Consider the following 21,287-nt stretch of genomic DNA (forward strand, 5'->3'; position numbering starts at 1 on the left):
AGGGAGGCACCTAATTGCTTGAGCCACCTCCACTCGCTGCTTTGCTGTGTCACTCATGTTTTTCTTCTTGTGTCTCTTGTTGCATCATCTTGTGGCATCAGTTCACCATGCCTGCCCGTCACACCAACTCACTGTCTTCTATAGGAGGCACTGGGAACTGAACCAGGGACCTCCCATGTAGTAGGCGGGAGCCCAATCACTTGAGCCACATCTGCTTCCCCATGTGTCTCTTTTTGACATCAGAAAAACTTTTCCAATAAGTCTCACAGTAGACTTCTCATATTTCATGAGTAAGAATCCTGCCACCTACCCACTCCAAAACCAATGATAATATCAATGATAATGAATTTGCCATGATTGGCTTCGTCTACTCAAGATTCACATCCCTCCCCAAGACTGCAGAGGGGCCCACCTTTCCTGAAACACATAGCTGCCCAATAACTGAACAAAATTCAGATATCGTTAATGAGAAAAAGTATGAGGAGTGGCAGAGAGAATGGTCATTGGGTAGGCCATAAAGACCCTTCCAAGATTTCTCCCCACTGAGGCAAGGAAGGACAAGGACACCGAAACTTTCCTGAAGATGCATGTGACAATCACTGACTCCAATCCCAAGGAATTCTTGGGGGAGTTATAATGTCTCTCAGATCTGTCCCTTTGTCTTTCCATTCCTAGGACCAACATCCATCGTAAAAGGTCTAGGCTCTCTTTAAATCTAATTTAGATAATTAAATAATGAAGCTGTTCAAAATTGGGATAATTAATATTTTCATCATATCTAATCCTAGTATATGTATACATGTATATATCTCCCTATACGTTTACCAGAATATACACAGCACCACAATTATACATGGTTGTTGTGTTAGGTTGAGGCACTATGGCTCAGTTTTCAAAAGCAAATATTATGGTGCGTTACAAGACACCTTTGTTCACATGGGCAGTTCTTTGAAACTATATTTGGAGGTACAGGCTATTAAAAGCTTCTAGTACTGAGTGACCTTTCAGGCAGAACTTAGATGGAATACTCATGCTGTTGCTGCCTGTTGCTAAGTGGAAGACAGCAGAAAACCCTGACTTCAAGCTTCAACTTGGTATTTGTTTTGCCTTAAGAAGATGAACCATGAGACCACAACCCTGATATCCTTGAAGGAAGCAATGAAAAGGTTCCTAAGGGATATAGGGAGGGAGAAAGCATGGGTCTGTGTTTCTGGAAAGATGAGGAAAAGAATGAAGAATAAAAATAAGCAAAGAACTACTGACATGCTAATTAAATTTTATTTCTGTTAAAGTGGTTCAGATCTTCTAGGTTAAAAAAATATGGAAATTACAAATAAAGAAAAATCAATTCCCAGGTGCTTTAGTTCCATTTAATATATTGATACCTACTATGCATGTGCTAAATATGAAGCTAAGTAAAACGTGGTTTCTGCCCTGAGGAGCCTGTAGGGATGACAGAGGTATTAAAAAATAAGTACAATTTAATGCTATTGGCCTTGTAAGGGTGGTGTACCTAAAGGGTTATGAAAACAAGGAAGGGAGGCTAAATTAATATAACCCTTGACACTAGGAAAAAGAAACCTTCATAGAGGGACATTTAAGCTGGATCCGAAAGAGTGAGTAGGAGTTTATGAGGAAGGAAAATATGGAAAGGAATTCTAGGCTGAGGAAACATTTTGTGTAAGCCATAGAGGTTTGGAATCCCACACTGTATTCAGTCAGTGGCTAGATAACTCATGTCATTGGTGGCTAGGATATGTGAGAGGACTCAGATGGGAGGACAGAGGATGGGAGCAAAAGGACAAGTGCTTGATTCCTGCTGAGGAGATCCAAGTTGGCTCTTAAGATATCGCCTGGCAGGTCAGGGCAGCATAAAAAAACAAACAGTGGAGTTACATGATCAGAATTGTGTTTTAGGAGAATATTCTGGAAGATGGATTGGAGGTAGCAGAGCCTGAAAGCAGGAGTCCAATTAGCTACTGTAATATGTTCAATCCAGGTGAAAGATGGTGAGGAACTTGTTTAGTGGGGTTGGAGAGGAGGGAACTGATTAGAGAGACTTTAATGGGGAGGAAGAAATATACAAAGGTCAGAGTTATTTTGAGATTTTTAGTTTAAGCAATTGGATAGATGATGGGGTCATTAACTGAGCTGGGGAAGAAAACAGAATGGACTCAGATTTTCAGATATGTTTTTTAATATTTATTTGGAATGGCCTGGGGTGAATGTCCTCAGGTGAGAGGATTAAAAAATAATCCTGTAATTGTAAACATTTTTACTAATTGACAAGCTAGAAAGTCACCTCTAAAGTTCAAACTAGAGATGACCTATGAGCAATATACTTGTCTTGGTTTCCCAGCTGCTAAAATATCATTTGATGGGTTGACTTAAACAATGGGAATTTACTGGCTCACAGTTTTAAGGCTAGAAGTCCAAAACTGAGGCATCAGCAAGGTGATGCTTTCTTCCTGAAGACTGTGACATCTGGGGCTGGCTGCCAGTGATCTTTGAGTCCTTGGTTTTTCTGTGACATAACAGCAGCTTCTCCTTTCTCTTCTGGGTTCCACTGACTCCCAACGGCTCCTCCATGTGGCTTTCTCTTCATAAAGCTTCCAGTAATAAGATTACTTTATTGAACCTTAACTAAAAATAACATCTTCAAAAGTCCTTCTTATGGTGGGTTTGCACTCATAGGAATGGATTAAGATAAAGAACATAAAAACAAAAAGAAAAAGAAAAAACAAGAAAAAGAACATAAGAACATGTTTCCACCCCCCTCCCCAGGGTGGTATATATTTCAACCTACCACAATATGCTTAAAGGTCTAAAAGCTAGTAAAAACAGTATGCTAGATGACATGGTTTTACATTTGAGACACAGATTGCCAGCATATTAGGTCATTATTAGGTCATGTAAACTTACACACATTTCATGTAAAACACACATTTCAATACTGAGCCTTATCTCTGTGTAAATAGAACCCAAAGCAGTGAGAAAATCCCACCATAGGAGTCAAAGCCCATTTCTGATGGGGAGTTTAATAGAGTAAGCTTAGGACAGTTGAGCTTGACATTTCCATCCAGGCGGAGATGTACAAAAGAGAGTTGAAAATCCAGGTGTTAGAGCTTAGAAGAGAGATAGTAACTGAAGCTAAGTTGGCCTTGGTTGAAAGTGAGAACCAAGAAGAAAAGATGGTCAAGGACAGAACCCTGGGCAACTGCAAAGGCATTCAGGTCACTGGGAACATAGAAGCTAAGGGAAGTGCTGACACATGTGTGTGTGTGCATGCACACATGCACATGCTTTTCTTCATGAAAGATAATGTGGAGAAGCGGATGTGGCTCAAGCAATTGGGCTTCCGCCTACCACATGGGAGGTACCGGGTTCGGTTCCGGTGCCTCCTGAAGACAAGCAGACACAGAGAGCACACAGACAGTGACCACAAACAACGAAGGAGCAGGGATGGATGGATGGAAGGAAGGAAGGAAGGAAGGAAGGAAGGAAGGAAGGAAGGAAGGAAGGAAGGAAGGAAGGAAGGAAGGAAGATGTGGGTAGCTTAGGGCAATGAGTTGTGATGACTCAGTTTCTTTGTGGCTCAATTAGACCTAATTCCAGTGCTACAGTGCCCTCTGATGATTAGGCCTGTTCACAGCAATTCATATGCCTATGTTGGGCTACCACGCTCAGCATCTTAATCATCACAGATCTCAATTATATAAGAAGTGTTTTATTACTTCTATGTAAGGCCTATGCTAAGTGTTGGGGGACAGACATAAAGATGCCCAAGAAATATGGGAAATGGATGTGGCTCAACCAATTGGGCTCCCATCTACGATATAGGAGGTCCAGCATTAGATGCCCAGGGCCTCCTGGTGAGGGCAAGCTGGCCCACATGGTGAGCTGGCCCACGTGGAGTGCCAGCCCAAATGGGAATGCAGCCTTTTGCAGGAGTGCCACCCTGCATGGGAATGCCGCCCCATGCAGGAAAGCTGCCCTGCACAGGAGTGCTGGCCGACGCGGAGACCTGGAGCACCAAGATAATGCAACAAGAAACACAGAGGAGAGAAAATAGGATGTAGCAGAACAGGGAGATGAGGTGGTGCAACAGAGTAATCACCTCTCTCCCACTCCAGAAGGTCCCAGGATCGGTTCCTGAAGCCGCCTAATGAGACATGGAAGAACACACAGTGAATGGAAGCAGAGAGCAGACAATGAGGGGGAGGTGGGGGGGAGTGAAGAAATAAATAAAAAATAAATCTTAAAAAAAAAAAAAGATGTTCAAGAAATAATCTCTGATCCTCTCCTCCCCAAAGCTTACAATTTAGTTCATGAAAAGTTAACTCTAAAAATAAAACAGGTCCCCTATATTTTCAATGCAACATTTATATAACCTCAAATGTTTTTAAAAATAAAGGAAAAAATTTAAAAAATACAATAAAGCAGGACTGGGAAATGACAGGTGCAAGAGGCAGCCCCAACAAAGAAAGGTAGGAGGCTAAGGAGATCTCCAGGTAGAAAGGCTGGGAGATTCAAGGAGGAAGTAGAATTTTAACAGATCCTTGAAAGAAGGATAGGATTTGGACAATTAGAATACGTTGCCTTATTCAAATCCTTCTCCTAGCATTAGCTAGCTGTATGATGTTAGGTCTCAATCTTATTTTTTTTTTAAATTTATTTATTTATTCCCTCCCTTGTGACTTGTTTTTTGCTGTCTGTTCTCTATGTCCATTCACTGTGCATTTTTCTGTGTCTGCTTGTCTCACTTCGTTGCATCATCTTGCTGCGTCAGCTCTCCATAGCACACGGGCGGGCAATCAGCTCTCCACGGCATGCGGGCCAGCTTGCCTTCACAAGGAGGCCCTGGGACTTGAACCCAGGGCCTCCTATATGGTAGATGGGAGCCCAACTGATTGAGCCACAGCTGCTTCCCAGGTCTCAATCTTTTTGAATCTCAATTCCTTTTCCTGGAAATTGGCTTTTAAAAAAGATTGCCTTATTTCTTACAGTTGTAGTGAGACTCAAGTAGAGTGACGTTTGTACAAAATACTTTTAAAGTATAAAGTACAATACAAAGACCAGACATGGCAGACAATTCAAGAAATTAGACAATTTGACAAGTTAAGCAACCTAAAGAATGCAAGAACTAGAATGTGGCTAGAAGGAATGGCAAATAGGAATATCTGTCCATAATTTAAAATTTAAATAGTTATCCGAATTTGATAATGGTTATGATCAATATCTTAGAGCTTAATTTTAATTCAAAACCTTTTTTGTTGTTGTGTTTGGACTTGGGGTTGGGACAGGGAGAGCCTCAGCCACATCAGCTAGAACTCAAACATGTGCATGATTATGGAGAATAATTTCAAAATCTTATGAAGCTGAACATCCAGGGATTTATTGAAAGCTATCTTAATGTTCTTGGCAGTGGGATTAGCATTGTTGATGAAGTTGGCCTCCTTATTTAACTGTCTTTTAGGATGTTCTCTCCTTGTTACCATGAGTCTTTCAGGTAATACAGTATATTTATAAAAATACCAATCTTGGGGCTAGAATGCCTTGATTCTTTGCATCTGTTTTACAAGTCCTTACATTAAATTACTAATTGATAAGCAGAAGCTTCCTACATATAGTAGGAAACTGCCACATTTTTGCTATCATGATTAGCTGGGCCTGCTGCTATTCCTAGTAAGATATTTTGAATTCCATTTTATCAATAAAGCTTGATTTAACAACAACAACACACACACACAAAACTGTTCTGGCCAGTGACCTAAATTAACACTTGATTTTTTCATCCTATAGAGTAGATCACAAACTTCAAGCTTTAGAAGCACAATTCAAAGAACTGGACTTAACCAAAGATAAGCTGACACAGAAATTTGACCATCACAGCAAGACTTTGACAAGCCAGGCAGCCCAAGATGAGATGTGGATAGCAGTTCTGGCACTTAAGTGAGTATCCAATGAAAAACCAGTGGAATTTTGTGACTTTATGAGAGTTTCCAGCAGGCATTCCAGAGTTGAATTTCCCAATATGGTTCTAACAATAGTCTGAAGAAATTACATCTTCTTAGGATCATTCATTTAAAAAAAAAAAGACTAATTTGAGCACCTGTTTAAATGCCAGGCACTATGGTACATATCTCATGACAGAATTTCTTGCTAGCCAGTCTTACTAACACAAAGATGGGTAATTATCTCCCACGCCAATGAAGAACTTATAGTATGGGAGACCTGAGAGCTAAACTATCCAATTTCGTGCAGACCATATTTCTAAAGTAAGTATTTTCTAAAACACAACAGCTGCTTCTCCTAGTGGGCTTGTACTTCTTTGAGTTAACCTAAGAGAATCATTTTATCTTTGTACATCAAGAGTTCTACTGCTTAAGAAGCTCTCCACATTTTTTACAGGTTCACTTCAATGGAATTGAACATTGTATACAGCTATGTCATTGAAGTACTCATTGGCTTGCACACTCGCGTGCTTGAGAAGCTGCCAGACCTGGTGAGAGGTCTTCCCACCTTAGCCTCTGTCCTTAGACGAAAAGTCAAGAACAAGCGCATTAGAGTTGTGTGGGAGTCTGTCCTGGAGGAGTTTGGGCTGCAAGATGGCAATATCATAGCACTTTGTACTTTCTTTATTGTACATGGCAACAAGGCAGAACACTATCCTGCTAAAGTGAGACAGATGTACATCAGGGATGTCACTTTCATGATCACTAGCATGATAAAGAATCAGGCTCTGCAGGATAGTTTGCTGAAAGCTGTTCAAGTAATTGAGAAGGGGAAAGCAGTGACAGCCTCAAAAAAGCAAACATCATCCTTAAAAGAGGTGATACCTTCAGTAAAAAACTAACCTGTTGCCCTATGATCTGGTGATTCTACTTCTAGTAATTTACCTTGCAAATGGGAGAAAATGTCTACATACAAATTTATTCATTATAGGTCTATTTTTATAGCAGAAGTAAGGGGAATGCTAAAGGAAGTATAATTTGATACAATGGATATTTTCTGTGTAGCCACATAAAAGAATGAAGCTCTTTCTGTAATGATATGGAGTTATAAGCAGAGGTATTGTCTTAAAATATTTATTTCCAAAGTATATTTTAATTGGAGAAAAGGGCACACACACATATATATATATCCATAAATTATTCTGGGGAGAGCATAAGAAAGTGGTAAGATTGGTTGTGTTAGGGAAGAAAACTAAGGTAGGAGGAAGTCTTTTTGACTGTTAATCCATTTTGGCATTTCGAATTTTGAACCACATGAATGTATTAATTATTAAAAAACAAACTGTGAAAAGCACCTAACATATATATGTATTGTGAGATATAAATAATATGCTGATGTACATTTTCTTTCGAGTTCAGTACCAAAGTTAATTATACTGGGAAGGGAACTCTCACACATTGATTATTTATTTATAATATTTATTAAACATTTAACACCATGTGCTAGATGCTGTAAATAATAGAACTATTTAAAAATGTGGACTCTGTCCTCAAGGAAAGGATTTAGTGCTGATGCTTTATTTAGGAGCAGCCAGAGTGAGGTAACAGGGAAGTTAGCCAGGGAAAAATAAGAGGCAATGTGACCTGGGAGTGGATGTGGCTCAAGCAATTAGGCACCCGCCTCCCACATGGGAATTCCCGGGTTTGGTTCCTGGTGCCTCCTAAAGAAGATGAGCAGATACAGCAACCAGCAAACACCACAACCAGCAGGCGCTGCAACCAACAGGGGCCACAACCAGCAGGGAATGGAAGTTTCTCAAGCAGTTGGACAACTGTCTCCCACATGGGAGGTCCCGGGCTCAGATCCCAGTACCTCTGATAAAGATGAGCAGACAGACAAGGGAGCCATGGAGGGGATAAAAAAATTTTTAAATTAAAAAAAAAACGTAATGTGACTTTTCTGGCCCTTCCTTCAAGATGAGGCATAAGAGACACAGCAGGCTGCTCAGCACGTATATCCACTCAGTCTTCTCCATTACCAGACACACTATCTGGAGAACTATGCCTTAGAAGGAAAAAGGAAAGGGAATTTATCTGTCTCATTGGCTAAATCTACTGTTTTCAATGAATCAAATTTTGCTACATTTAGAATTACCCCATCATACTTCCAAGATGCATCATGTAGGCCCTCCTACATGTAAGCCAGCTACTACACTGTTCAATAAAGTTTTTCAGGAATCCAAAAGTGGCAGGAAGAGCCAGAAATTTCAAGAGTACAACCAGAATCAACCACAGCAAAGGGAGTGACTATGGATCCAAAATGCAAGCAAGGGCAAGGAAATCTGAGAAAACTCATTAAATGTATCCATTACACAAGGCCTAAGCATCTGAAAATAGAAATTAAAATGCAAGAGTTAAATAATAAGACTACAGTAGAAACCACTAACACTAGACCATATATGCAGGGAAGAGTTTAGGAGACCTCAGAGTATCACCAGTTTATTGAAGAAATGCTTCCAAGAGGAAGTGCATTGAATTCATCCTTGAAGTAGGCAAAGCCACAAAGCAATCTATTTAGGGTGAATTGCAAAAGCAAGGCATGAAAGCATAAAATTTATATGACTAATAGTTGAGTCAAAGTTCTCTTTAAAAGGATAATGGGAGCTCCCACTGGAAAAGCAGATTGGAGCTCTATTAGGGAGCTAGAATTCCAGGGATTGACACAATAGACAACCGGATAACAACTAAAAGTGTCAGAATCTAGAAAACAAAGCAAGAGCTTCCAAAGCTCTCTACAAAAGACCCATATCTCTTTATTTTGACTCAATCTGGAAATCACTCCCTTCCCGGACCTAAATGCCCTCAGTAAATCCAAAAGATATTAAAGACCATTTTCTGCACAGTGATCTTTTCTTTTCCACACCTATTTAACTCTTGCTAACAAAACAAAACAAACAAAAAAACCACTTAGGACTGGTTTTTAAATGCTAAGGATCACATTATTTATGCCATAATTTTCCTAGCCAAAATCGACTTTTTTTCATAGAACTGAGGTCTGTAGAATCCGTTAAAAAAAAAACTTCATGCCAAAGTGGAAAAGCTCATTTAAAATGTAATAAAATGTGAAACTTGTTAGCCTTCTTTATAATTATGACAGTTCCACATTAAAATTTAATATTAAAGCAGTGTCTTATAAGCCATAGGGCCGAGGCAGCTCTGTAGTTTGGTTCCCAAGCTGAAAGGTCTTTCGTCTACAGGAAGGAAGGCCTTCAGCACAATCTATCCCTGCACTTGATCTTAGCCAAAAGGCTAAGAAATGACTGACAACCCGTTTCCACCGAAGACTTTAGGAAGGTACTAGGCTACAGAAGGAGGGATAAAATGCCTATTCAATTGTTGTCGGTTTGCGGATTCTCTGATTATAGCATTTCTCGGAGATCAGCTTTTGTCGGACATGCTATTCTAAGGACTTTGGAAAGCGACCTTTGGGACTTAGTTACAAATTAACAAAACAAAAAAATAGTTTGAGGAGTACTGGGGAAGAAAAGTTTTTGTTTCTTTTCCTTCTTCCCAGGGACTAATCTTCAAACACTCCTGGGTTTTCGTAGCCTCTCATAGCAAAAAACTCAGGGGAAGGTAGGATCCCACCCAAGCCAAAGCACGGAAGGCCTCCAGCCGCCTGATTCTCCAGGAAGCTGGCAGGCAGGCACCGGAGCCGGGGGGTGGAGCCCTCTCCAGGCCCGGGGGAAGGACGGGGCGGTGCGCGCAGGACCCGGAAGTCCCACCCAGCGGAACTTTAGACCGCTCTGCTTTCGGGCGCTCCTCTCGGTGGGAGGCACCCTTTTGGCGGGCAGTTGTGACGTCACTCGTTATTGCCGGGTCGCTGCGGCACTGCCACAAAGAATAGGGTTTTTGGCCCGCAAAAGAGACGGAAGGGGCGGGACGCGAAGTGCCCAGAAACCGCGCGAGTACCCCGAAAGTTGGAATGCTCGGGGCTTAAATGCTGTCCCCAAATCAACGGTAAAACGAGAAGTCGTAGTTCAGCGGGAGCCTGGCCGGGCCGAAGCAGCGTCCTTCCCGGAGCTGTGGCCCCGTCGCTTCGCGCCTTGGCGGCCTCGGGTTTGGCTGCCCGAGCTAAGGGGAGCATCCTCACCTGGTAAGAGGGAGGCGGGGAATTTGGTGCGCACCTCCCGCCACGCCGGGAAAGCAAAGCTTACGGCCGGTCTTGCCACAGCGGTTATGTTAATGCCTCCGAGGAGCCAGGGTCTCCCCACAAAAACGTTCCATTTATTTTCTCACCCAACCTTTGTCTTAAAAATGGACTAATTCACCGCCATCCAGGACGTTACTGGGTTATTTTGACCCTCAGAACGCCTTTTTGCTGCTTGACGTGTTTAATGCTCCTGATATCTGAATTCTGATACGCTAAGGATAATACTTAAACTCAAAACTGTAGCACCCTGTTAATTTGCTTTCTGTGTAACTGGGTCGAAAATACAACCGTTTTCTTTCAGGAGTTGATGTTGAATAGGCCTTATTAGCATATTAAAATGGCTGTACCCAAAGACTCCATACCTTCCTTGTCGGAATGCCGGTGCGGTATTTGTGTGGAAATCCTAATCGAGCCCGTAACCCTCCCGTGTAACCACACGCTCTGTAATCCATGCTTCCAATCGACTGTTGAAAAAGCAAGTTTATGCTGTCCCTTCTGTCGCCGCCGAGTCTCTTCGTGGACCCGGTACCATACCCGGAGAAATTCTCTAGTCAATATGGAACTGTGGAAGATAATCCAAAAACATTACCCAAAAGAATGCAAGCTTAGAGCGTCGGGGCAAGAATCAGAGGAAATCGGTGAGTACAACCCGGCGTGTTTGACTAAAAATTACTTTAAAAACGGATCCACCACCTCTCCATTTAAAAAAGAAAAGAAAATTCACTAGATTTGGCCGAATTATTTACGGGAATTTGGGGGTTTTGTGGGCAAGAAAATGTGGATTGAGATGAAGGCAGGATATTCTGCATGGTTGTAATGCCCAAGCTATGTTTAGGCTGTTCAGTTAGTGTTAGGTTAGAAATGAAAATAGCACCACAAAGATTTGCCCGTTTAGAGCCTCGATTATAGAAAAGTTACAGATGAACTGTAAACCCAGTACAGCAACAGCAGTAGTAGGAAACTGCTGGATTCCTGTGTTATTTCTTTTACTTTCAGGTTCTTTAACTTCGCTGACTATACACTTCCATCCAATGAATTCTTTATTCTCTTCTGTTAATCATGCAACAAGCCTAAAATAGCTAATTCCATGTAGTTCAGTCATTTTTCTTCAAAGCCCTCAAAAGTATGTACTCAACAGCTATCAATTATGCTCCAAAGGGAATACCTGACTCTGGCAGCTTGCTTTGCTGATGTGATCGGGGAGTCCTGCAGTGTTTGCTGCCTAGACTTCGCATGTGGTATCTGTGCTCTGGTGTACCTGACTTTTAAAAAAATTTTAAATACATCCATAGGGTTGTATTTAGGCATCTCAAATTGCTTGTAAAAATACTGAGAAACCTGATATTTAAACAATAGAAAATTACATTGTAAAAGAAATAGTCTTTACCCGATTTACCTTTTTTTAAAAAAAATTTTATTTTTTATTTCTCTCCCCTCTCCTCCTCCCCCCCGCCCAGTTGTCTGTTCTCTGTGTCCATTCACTGTGTGTTCTTCTGTGTCCGCTTCTATTTTGTCAGCGGCTCGGGAATCTGTCTCTTTTTTTTGCTTCATCTTGCTGCATCAGCGCTCCGTGTGTGCGGTGCCCACTCTTGGGCAGGCTGGACTTTCTTTCGCTGGGTGGTTCTTACGGGGCACACTCCTTGCACGTGGGGACACCCCTGCGTGGCACAGCACTCCTCGCGTGCATCTACACTGCATGGGGGCCAGCTCTACACGAGTCGGAGGTCCTGGGTTTGAACCTCGGACCTCCCATGTGGTAGGCGGACGCCGTATCCAAGTACGCTGCCCTGATTTACCTGTTTTAATAGTTGGATTTTTAGGTTTGGATTTGTTTCTTTTTTTAGGAAGAAATGATATCATTTCCAATGTGGACAGCTAGACTGAGGTTTCTTCATATGAAAAATGTTAGCAGTTTACAGATTCTAAAATCATCTGTATTCACTTGCTACAGAACGGATTGATACAGGGATGCTTCCAGATTTGGGAAAGAATTGGCCTGTAAATGGAAGCTAGTTTTTTTTTTTTTTTAATTCATTTGGCAAAATGATAATGTTGTGCTTTAATATATAGTTAGGGATACATTATAAAGACCTATAATACTTTTTAGCTTCTCTTAAATCATTACGTGCTTTGCTAAGAAATTTTAATTTACAGATGATCAGGAAATCCCACAACCAAATAGAAGCTGGAAAAATGCTTTTCAAGACCAAAAAATAAGGCATTATGAACTATCATATCCCTTACCTTTAATGAAAAGAAAAATTGTTTCATTTTGCTACATAATGTCTCTTACATTTGAATAAGGATTCAGATATTGATTCTTTAATTTTCTCCTTTATAAATGCATGTATATTTTTCTATGCCATAATCTTATTTCATTATGTTTGGTTTTGTGTTATTTTTAAATTCTCTACTTCCAAGGCTTGTCAATATTAAACTAAATTTGAGTGCCTGATACGTGCTAAGCTCTGTGCTGGGCTTTATTATAAGGGAAAAGCTTTGTCTTTTTATGCCCAGAGTAGAATCTTAACACATTTTTGTTCATATGAGATATATATTTTAGACCCTACAACAATCATTAGAGTACAAAATACATGTAATTTTTTTCCCAGTTCAGTAGTTTGTGTTATATTAACAGCATTTTGCAATTTCCGTACAGTCAATTTTAGACCACTTTCATCAACCTAAAAAGAAACATTACCCATTAGCTGTCACTCCCCATCCTCCACCCAAGTCTTCCAGCCCTAGGCAACTGCAGTCTATTCCCTGTGTCTTTAGATTTGCTTATTATAGCAAACAAATGTTAAGTGGAATCATATATGTAATCGTTTGTGTCTGGCTTCTTTCACTTAGCAAAAAATGTTTTCAAGGTTCATCCATACTGAAGCATGAAATAGTTCTCTTCATTCCTTTTTGTGGCTGAATAACATTCCACTGTATGGATATACCATATTTTGTTTAACCATCAGTTGATGCACATTTGGGTTTCACTTTTTGACTATTGTGAATAATGCCACTATAAACATCTGTGTAGAAGTTTTTATGTGGACAAATATTTTTATTTCTTCTAGGAGGGAATTGCTGCATCATTTGGTTAACAGTGTGTTTAACTCTGAAGAATTGCAAAACTCGTTTCCAAAGTGACTTAGCCAGTTTACATTACCACAAGCACTGTTTGAGAGTTCCAATTTCTCTACATCCTCAACAACATTTGTTACTGTCTTTTTAATTGTATCCACCCTATTTGGTTTAAGTGGTATCTCATTGTGGTTTTGATTTGCATTTCCCTTATAGCTGATGGTGTTGCACATCCTTTTATGTCCTTATTGGCCATTTGTTTATCTTCTTGAAAGAAATATCTATCCAGATCTTTCCCATTTTTAATTTGGCATATTTGTCTTTTTATTATAGAGTTGTAATAGTCTTTTACATATTCTAGGTTCATTTCCCAGCTCGGTCCCTTACAATAACTCCCTTGTTATTTGCAAAGTTTTTTTCAGTGAGTTGACTTTTCAGTTCCTTGATAATGTCCTTTGAAGCACAAAAGTTTTAAATATGAATAATGGCCAGTTATTTTTTCATTTTGTTCCTTGTACTGTTGATATATCTAAGAAAGCTTTGTCTAAACCAGTGTCACAAAGATTTATACCTATATTTTTGTCTAAGAATTGTAGAGTTTTACCTCTACTTTTAGGTCTATGATCCATTTTACATTAATTTTTGTATATTGTACGGGAGGGATTTAACTTCATTCTTTCACAGGGGACATCCAGTTTTCCCAGCCCTATTTGTTGAGACTATTTTTCCCCCATAGACTTCCACCCTTCTGAAAGTTAGTTGACCAGTGAATCTAGGTAAGGAAGCAATCCAGTACGGTGTCAGAGTAGCTCAGGTCTAAGCGCAGCTCTCTTTCAAAATAGTGGAGAAGGTGTAGAAGTTGTCCTAGGGAGCCGCTTTGGAGACTCCTTCAGAACAGGAGAGTGCCTCACAAATTGTCTCTCCTGGAGGGTCTGGGGACAGAGAGATGGAGAGGTGAAAGCCTGTATTCTCTGTTGTTTGTGTAGTCACTCCTCATTTCTTATGTTGGTATTTGTGTGATATATATTTTTCCATCCTTTTGCTTTCAGACCACTTGAATTGTTTATTCATAGTTCTCTTATAGACAGCATATAATTGGGTCTTGTTTGTTGTTTTTTTTTTCCTAATCCAGTTTGACAGTCTGGCTTTCACCTGGATCGTGAAAAGCCATTTGCATTTAATATTACAGATAAAGTTGGATTTACAGCTGCCATTTTACTTTTTTTTTTTTTGGAGGTCCCGGGTCCCGAGCACAGGAAAGCCTGTGCTCAACCACTGAGCCACATCGGCTTCCCTGCCATTTTACTTTTAAGAGAATAAACATTCTCTGTTTCATGTCTCTTTTGTTCCTGTTCTTCTTTTCTGTTTTGTATTAAATTTTTTTCCTAAGGTATTCAATTATTTCCATGTCTTTTTCAAGTTAATTTCCTATTGGCTGTTCTAGGGCTTATGGTAGACATAACTTATCAGAATCTACTTTAGATTTATACTAATGTAACTCAGTTGATCTATAGAACTATTACTCCTCTGTAGCTCTGTTCTTTCCCTCCTCATGCTGTTATACAACTATACATAATATGTGACAAACCTAACAATACATGGTTGTAATGATTGCTCTATATGATTTTATATCTTTTAAAGAAGCTGAGAGAAAAAAAGGACAGTGAATATCTATTTTTGGAAATTGTTATATTAACGTTATTTGTCATTTCTTGTTCTCTATTTGTTCTTGTGGATTCAAGTTAACATCTGGTGTCATTTCCTTACTCTGCTGCAGCATTGCCCTCCCTACTTTTCTTTGTGCTTTTGTCAAATATATTTCTATATGTAATCATCCTAATGATACATTATATACATAGTGAGTTTTTGTTTTTTGTTTTTTAAAAATTTATTTTTTCTTTCTCTCTCCTTCACCCCTCCCCAGTTGTCTGCTCTCTGTGTCCATTCACTGTGTGTTCTTCTGTGTCTACTTATATTCTTGTCAGCAGCACTGGGAATCTTTGTCTCTTTTTGTTCCGTCATCTTGCTGCATCAGCTCTCCATGTGTGTGGGGCCACTCCTGGACAGGCTGCACTTTTTTCGCGCTGGGCGGCTCTCCTTACTGGTTGCACTCCTTGTGCATGGGGCTTCCCTACATGGGGGACACCCCTGTGTGGCATGGCACTCCTTGCACGCATCAGCATTGCGCATGGGCCAGCTCATCACACGGGCCAGGAGGTCCTGGGTTTGAACTCTGGAACCCCCTATGTGGTAGGCGGATGCTCTATCCGTTGAGCCAAATCCACTTCCCCATAGTGTTTTATACAATTGCTTTTTAAGTCAGTTTAGAAAATAAAAAAGTAAACATTTACACCATCTTTTAAATTTACATTATATATATTTTTTTGGCTTTTATAAAGGGTATTTATTTGGAGTAGAAGCTTACAGTTACCAGTCATAAAGCATAAATTACTTTCCTCACCAAAGTCTGTTGCCACATTTTGGAGCAAGATGGCTGCCAACGCCTGCCAGGAGTTCAGGCTTCTGGGCTCCTCTCTGGGGTTCTGTTTCTCTCTGGGCTCAGCTTGCCCTGCTCTCTCTGCAAGGCCAGCTGTAAAATATCAGATGACTGTCGTGCCCCCCCCTCCCCCGCCCCCCTGGGCCCCCATTCTCTCCACGCTCAGCTGTTCTGCTCCTCTGTGTGCTTATTTCCGGGGCTCCAGCTCAAAACTCTTAAATTTACATCATTGTCTTAACCAGTCTTTTTGTTTTTTTGTGTAGATTCAAATAACTACTTGCTTTCAGCCTAAAGAAGTTCTGTAGTAATTCTTGTAAGGTGAATCCACTAGCAGCGAATTCTCTCAGCATTTATTTTTTCATGTATACTTAATATCTTCATTTTTGAAGGATAGTTTGCTGGATAGAGTTCTTTGTTGACATTTTTATTCTTTGAGCACTTTGAATATGGCATCACACTATTTTCTGGCTTCCATAGCTTCTGATGAGAAGTTGTTTTAATTTCCTAAGCTGCTAAAGTAAAATACCATGAACTAGGTTGGCTTAAACAATGACAGTTTATTAGTTTACAGTTTTGAGGCTAAAATGAAGTCCAAATCAAGGTGTCATTAAGGTTATGCTCTCTTACTGAGGTCTGGCATTCTGGGGCGAGAACTGCAGTAATAGAATTAAGATCCATCCTGACTGAGGTGTGTCACACCTTAACTGAATGTCTTCATCAAAAGGTCCTACTTACAATGGGTTTACACTCAGAGGAATGGATTGGATTAAATTTAAGAACATGCTTTTCTGGGGTGTATGTATAGCTTCAAACCACTAGAGAAGTCATCTATTAATCAGCTGTTAACCTTATTGGTATTCCCTTATACTTGAGTCATTTCTCTCTTGTTACTTTCAGTATTTTCTTTGTCTTTTTTTAGGAGGCACTGGTGATTGAACCTGGGACCTGGTACATGGGAAGTAGGTGCCAACCACTTGAGCTATGTCCAGTCCCCTCTCTCTCTCTTTTTTTTTTTAAATTATTGAAGTATATCACTCATACATAAACATACATAAACAGTAAGTGTATAGTAATAGTTGTGAACTTAGAAAACAAACATAATATCATACAGGACTCTCAAAACTCACCCTACCACCAATAACTTGCATTGTTGTTAAACCTTCTTAAGTAATGATTAAAGAGCATTGTCAAAATATTACTACTAAACAAAGTATTTTCCTCCAGTCAATCCTATTATTATTATATCTTTATATCATTTATATATGAACATACATAAACAAGTGTATAGTAAAAGATGTGAGCTTACAAAGCAAACATGCATAACATCATACAGGGGTCCCATCCATCAACCCTCCACCAACACCTTGCATTGTTATGAGATGTTTGTTACAAATTATGAAAGAATATTGTCAAAATCTTACTACTAATCATCGTCCTTATCTTACATTTGGTGTGTTTTTCCCCCAACCCACCCTATTATTATTTTTAAACATTTTATGACAGAAGTTGTAGACTTATAAAACAATCATGCATTTGTACAGAATTCCCGAACAACACCCCTCCATCAACACATCACAAGTGGTATGTCATTTGCTGCCGATAAAATAATACCATGTCCATAGTGTACATTTGGCTCACATTTTCCATAATGCCTCAGTATCAACACAGTACATTTTTTGCGTACGTGCAAGAATATTATTACTGCTAACCACAGTTGATATGTCACTCCAGCTGTATTTTTCCCATGCTTCTCCACATTCCCAACACCCTGCAGTGGTGATATACATTTGCTCTAGCTCACAAAGGACACTCTTGCATCTGTACCATCAGCCACAATTCTCATCCACCTCTTGGTTTACTGTGCTATCCAATTCCTAGATTATTATCTAGCATTCTGTCAGTTGGCATTTACATAACTAGACTACCATTTTCAGTCACATCCCATTTATAAACAAGCTATTACTATGTGTTACCATCCACTCTATACATTTCCACACTTTTACAGTAAAGCTAATTGAAGCTTCTACATACATTAAACATCAGTAGTCCACTCAGTCCTCCTCTTACCTCCTTTAAGGTCTTGAAGATATTTTCCAATAATTTCTTCTAGAAGTTTTATGGTTCTTGCTTTTATTTTGAGTTTTTTTCATCCATTTTGAGTTAATTTTTGGATAAGGTGTGAGATAGGGGTCCTCTTTCCTTCTTTGAGCTATGGATATCCAATTCTTTCAGTACCATTTGTTGAATGGATTGTTCTCCCCGAGCTGTGTGAGTATGGCAGGCTAGGCAAAAATCACTTGACCATACCTGTGAGGTCTGTTTCTGAACCATAAATTTGGTTCCGTTGGTCTATTCTGTCTGTCTTTAGGCTAGTACCATGCTGTTTTTACCACTATAGGTAGATACTATGATTTAAAGTCTAGAGATAAGAGTTTATTTTTCCTTTTTATGATGTTTTGGCTATTCAGGACTCCTTACCCTTCTAAATAAATTTAATGATCGTGATTTCAATTTTTTCTATAATGCAGGTGGAATTTTGGGGGGGTTGCATTCAATCTGTATGTCAATTTGAGTAGAATTGACATCTTAATGATATTTAGTCTTCCAATCCATGAGCATGAAATGTTCTTCCAGTTATATAGGACTTTTTTATTTCTTTTAATGTTGAGTTGCAGTTTTCTGATACAAATGCTTTACATCATTGGTTAAGTTTATTCCTGACTATTTGAGTTTTATCTGTCATATTTTATTTTCACCACTCTTTTGATACTTTCAGTTACTTTCATTGATATAATCTTCATTTCTAGATTCTCTTCCAGACCTCTGTCTCCTGTCTTTTCTTTTTAGGCTCTAGCACACCCTTCAGTATTTCCTGAAAATCTGATCTCTTGGTTAGAAATTCTCTCAGTTTCTGTTTATCTGTGAATATTCTAATTTTGCCCTCATTTTTGAAAGACATTCATGCTGGATATAAGATTTTTGGGCGAAAGTTTTTCTCTTGTAGTATCTTAAATATATCAGACCACTGTCTTCTTGCCTCTATGGTTTCTGGTGAGAAATCAGCACTTAATCTTATTGGATATCCCTTACATGTTATGCATTGCTTTTCTCTCACTGCTCTCAGAAATCTCTCTTTGTCTTTGGCATTTGACATTCTGATGAGTGCGTGCCTTGGAGTTGGTCTATTCCGATTTTTTCGAATGGGAGTATGTTGTGATTCTTGGACAGGGATATCTATGTCCTTCAGTAGGGTTGGGAAATTTTCTACCATTATTTCTTCAGATATTCCTTCTGCCCCTTTTCCCTTCTCTTCTCCTTCTAGGACACCCATGGCACGTATGTTTGCACACCTTTTGCTGTCATTTAGTTCCCTGAGACCTTGTTCAGTTTTTCCATTCCTCATCTGTTGTTTTGTATGTTCACTTTCAGAGGCCATTTCTTCAAGCTCACCAGTCCTTTCGCCTCCTCAAATCTGGTATTATATGATTCCAGTGTTTTGTTTTGTTTTGTTTTAAGATTTATTTTTTTCTCTCCCCTTCTCCCCCCCCCCCCCCCGCCCTAGTTGTCTGTTCTCTGTGTCTGTTTGCTGCATCGTCTTCTTTGTCTGCTTCTGTTGTTGTCAGCGGCACGGGAATATGTGTTTCTTTTTGTTGCTTCATCTTGTTGTGTCAGCTCTCCGTGTGTGCAACGCCATTCCTGGGCAGACTGAACTTTCTTTCGTGCTGGGCGGCTCCTTACGGGGCGCACTCCTTGCGTGTGGGGCTCCCCTGTGTGGCACGGCACTCCTTGCGAGCATCAGCACTGCGCGTGGGTCAGCTACACACGGGTCAAGGAGGCCTGGGGTTTGAACTGCAGACCTCCCATGTGGTAGATGGACACCCTAACCACTGGGCCAAGTCCACTTCCCTCCAATTTTTTTAAATTTCATTTATTGCACCTTTCATTCCCATAAGATATGCTCTTTTTCTGTGTATGCTTTCAAATTCTTCTTTGTGCTCATCCATTGTCTTCTTCTCTTGTCTTAATCTCTTCAGCCATCTCACTGAATTTATTAAAGAGATTTGTTTGAACATCTATGGTTAGTTGTCTTAAGTCGTTTATGTCATCTGGGGGCTTATCTTGTTCCTTTAACTGGGCCATAGCTTCCTGTTTCTTGGTGCGGATTGTAATTTTTTTTGTTGGTGTTTTGCATCTGGCTTACTAGAGTATTTTTTCTGGGTGCAGTTTTTCTCTTTAGTTTAGGGCTTCCTGCCCTTCTCCCTTGCTGGTTGTACACTAGGAGCCAAGCATGTTGTTGGTGCTATAAACTGTGGATGCTCAAGCTGCCCTCATTGTGCCAGGGACCAGTGAAGCTTCTTCCAACTTTCTCCTTTGCCAGGGTAGGGACAGAGGCACAGCTGTGTGGAATAATCCAAGTGTAGGCCTAGACTGTAGTTGCCCAGAGAAACTGATGAAGCTTTGCATCTCTTTCTCCCCTGCCTGGGGCATGGGTGGAACTGCAGGTGTGGGCAGCAATCTATGCAGTGTGGGCCCAAGATGACCACAGTTGCCCTGGTAGACTTCTGATTTTCAGTCTATGCCAGCCAAAGCTACCTGCAGTTACATGTATAGTCTGGTACAGGGCTCCTCAGCTTCCTCCCTGCCAGAGGTGGGACTGAAGCCTAGGCTAGGACTGCAGGCTGATGTGCTTGAAAGAAACTGGTTCATGGGGACACAGAGTCTCAGTCAGCCCGGCTTCCCCAAAGGCTAGGGGCAGAGTCAAAATGGTGGCCCCTGGCCTCTTTCTGACTTGGGCTGGTTCACACCCTAGCTGTTCCCAGGGTTAAATCTTAGCCAGGAAGACTACCAATCAGTAGCCGAAATGGGCACCAACTGTTTACTCCTCCCCTGTTTCTGGGAAATGGAGCTTCCAATTCCAGGCACAGAATAGCTCCTGGAGCAGTTCGTGCCGCCAGAATAGGATAATCACCGGCCTCCAAAGCTTGGCCCGTAATTTCCTGGAGAGGCTGGTGCAGGTCCCTGCAGCTTCCTCCCTGCTGGCGGTGGCACTGGGGCCTAGGTTAGACCTGCAATATGATCTGGATGGAAAGAAGCCAGTCCCCACCAGCCCTGTGATTTTCAGTCCTCTGCGCTTCCCCTTGTGCCAGGTGCAGAGTTAGGAGGGCGGCTCCCAGCCTCCTTCTGACATGGAAAGGCTCAAACTTTAGATGTTCTTAGAGTTATACTGTAGCCCGCTGAATTTACTTGGCAGTAGCTGAAATTGGTGCCCAACCATCTCTTTCTCCTCCATTGGGGGGAAGTGGAGCTCTCAAGGCCTGGGGGCGTGGAGCGCTCTACTTGAGTTTTTTCTGCAGATGGGCAGTCTCCTCCTCCCACTCCTTCAAGGATGTTGCAGGATGCTCTTCTGGTCTCCTGGAGGCCCCAAACAGGTGCTTCAGCTAGCTCCAGATAGCTCTGGGTGTTTGGTAACTGTCCTGTAGCAGGAGCTGACTCTAGGAGCTCCTTACTCCACTGCCATCTTGTTGGTTCTCCTCTCTGTCTTTTA

General features: G+C 40.7%; 2 protein-coding genes across 2 annotated transcripts in view; both read left to right on the forward strand.

Annotated features, from left to right (window-relative positions):
• The first annotated feature begins 1,004 nt into the window (after nucleotides 1–1,004).
• SMCO1 (single-pass membrane protein with coiled-coil domains 1) lies at nucleotides 1,005–7,359 on the forward strand. The gene is made up of 3 exons (XM_004465868.3): nucleotides 1,005–1,166; nucleotides 5,803–5,952; nucleotides 6,412–7,359. The coding sequence occupies exons 1-3, from the start codon at nucleotides 1,117–1,119 to the stop codon at nucleotides 6,854–6,856; spliced, it is 645 nt and encodes a 214-aa protein (XP_004465925.1). The 5' UTR covers nucleotides 1,005–1,116; the 3' UTR covers nucleotides 6,857–7,359.
• A 2,546-nt stretch (nucleotides 7,360–9,905) lies between these two features.
• RNF168 (ring finger protein 168) overlaps nucleotides 9,906–21,287 on the forward strand; it is a 45,612-nt gene continuing 34,230 nt past the window's right edge. Inside the window, exons 1-2 of the mRNA XM_071214716.1 lie at nucleotides 9,906–10,110; nucleotides 10,469–10,805. Of these exons, the coding sequence (XP_071070817.1) occupies nucleotides 10,505–10,805 (301 nt within the window). The 5' untranslated portion in view covers nucleotides 9,906–10,110; nucleotides 10,469–10,504. The remainder of the gene's footprint in view (nucleotides 10,111–10,468; nucleotides 10,806–21,287) is intronic.

Source organism: Dasypus novemcinctus, chromosome 4 (genome assembly GCF_030445035.2).
Source record: "Dasypus novemcinctus isolate mDasNov1 chromosome 4, mDasNov1.1.hap2, whole genome shotgun sequence".
NCBI classification, from domain to species: Eukaryota; Metazoa; Chordata; class Mammalia; order Cingulata; family Dasypodidae; genus Dasypus; species Dasypus novemcinctus.

Excerpts from the sequence above, each read along its gene's own strand:
- SMCO1 (XM_004465868.3), top strand. The coding sequence starts at position 1,117 with ATGAACCATGAGACCACAACCCTGATATCCTTGAAGGAAGCAATGAAA. Across the intron at positions 1,167-5,802 it reads TTGAAGGAAGCAATGAAAAG|AGTAGATCACAAACTTCAAG; the intron begins GTTCCTAAGGGA and ends TTCATCCTATAG. Across the intron at positions 5,953-6,411 it reads ATAGCAGTTCTGGCACTTAA|GTTCACTTCAATGGAATTGA; the intron begins GTGAGTATCCAA and ends CATTTTTTACAG.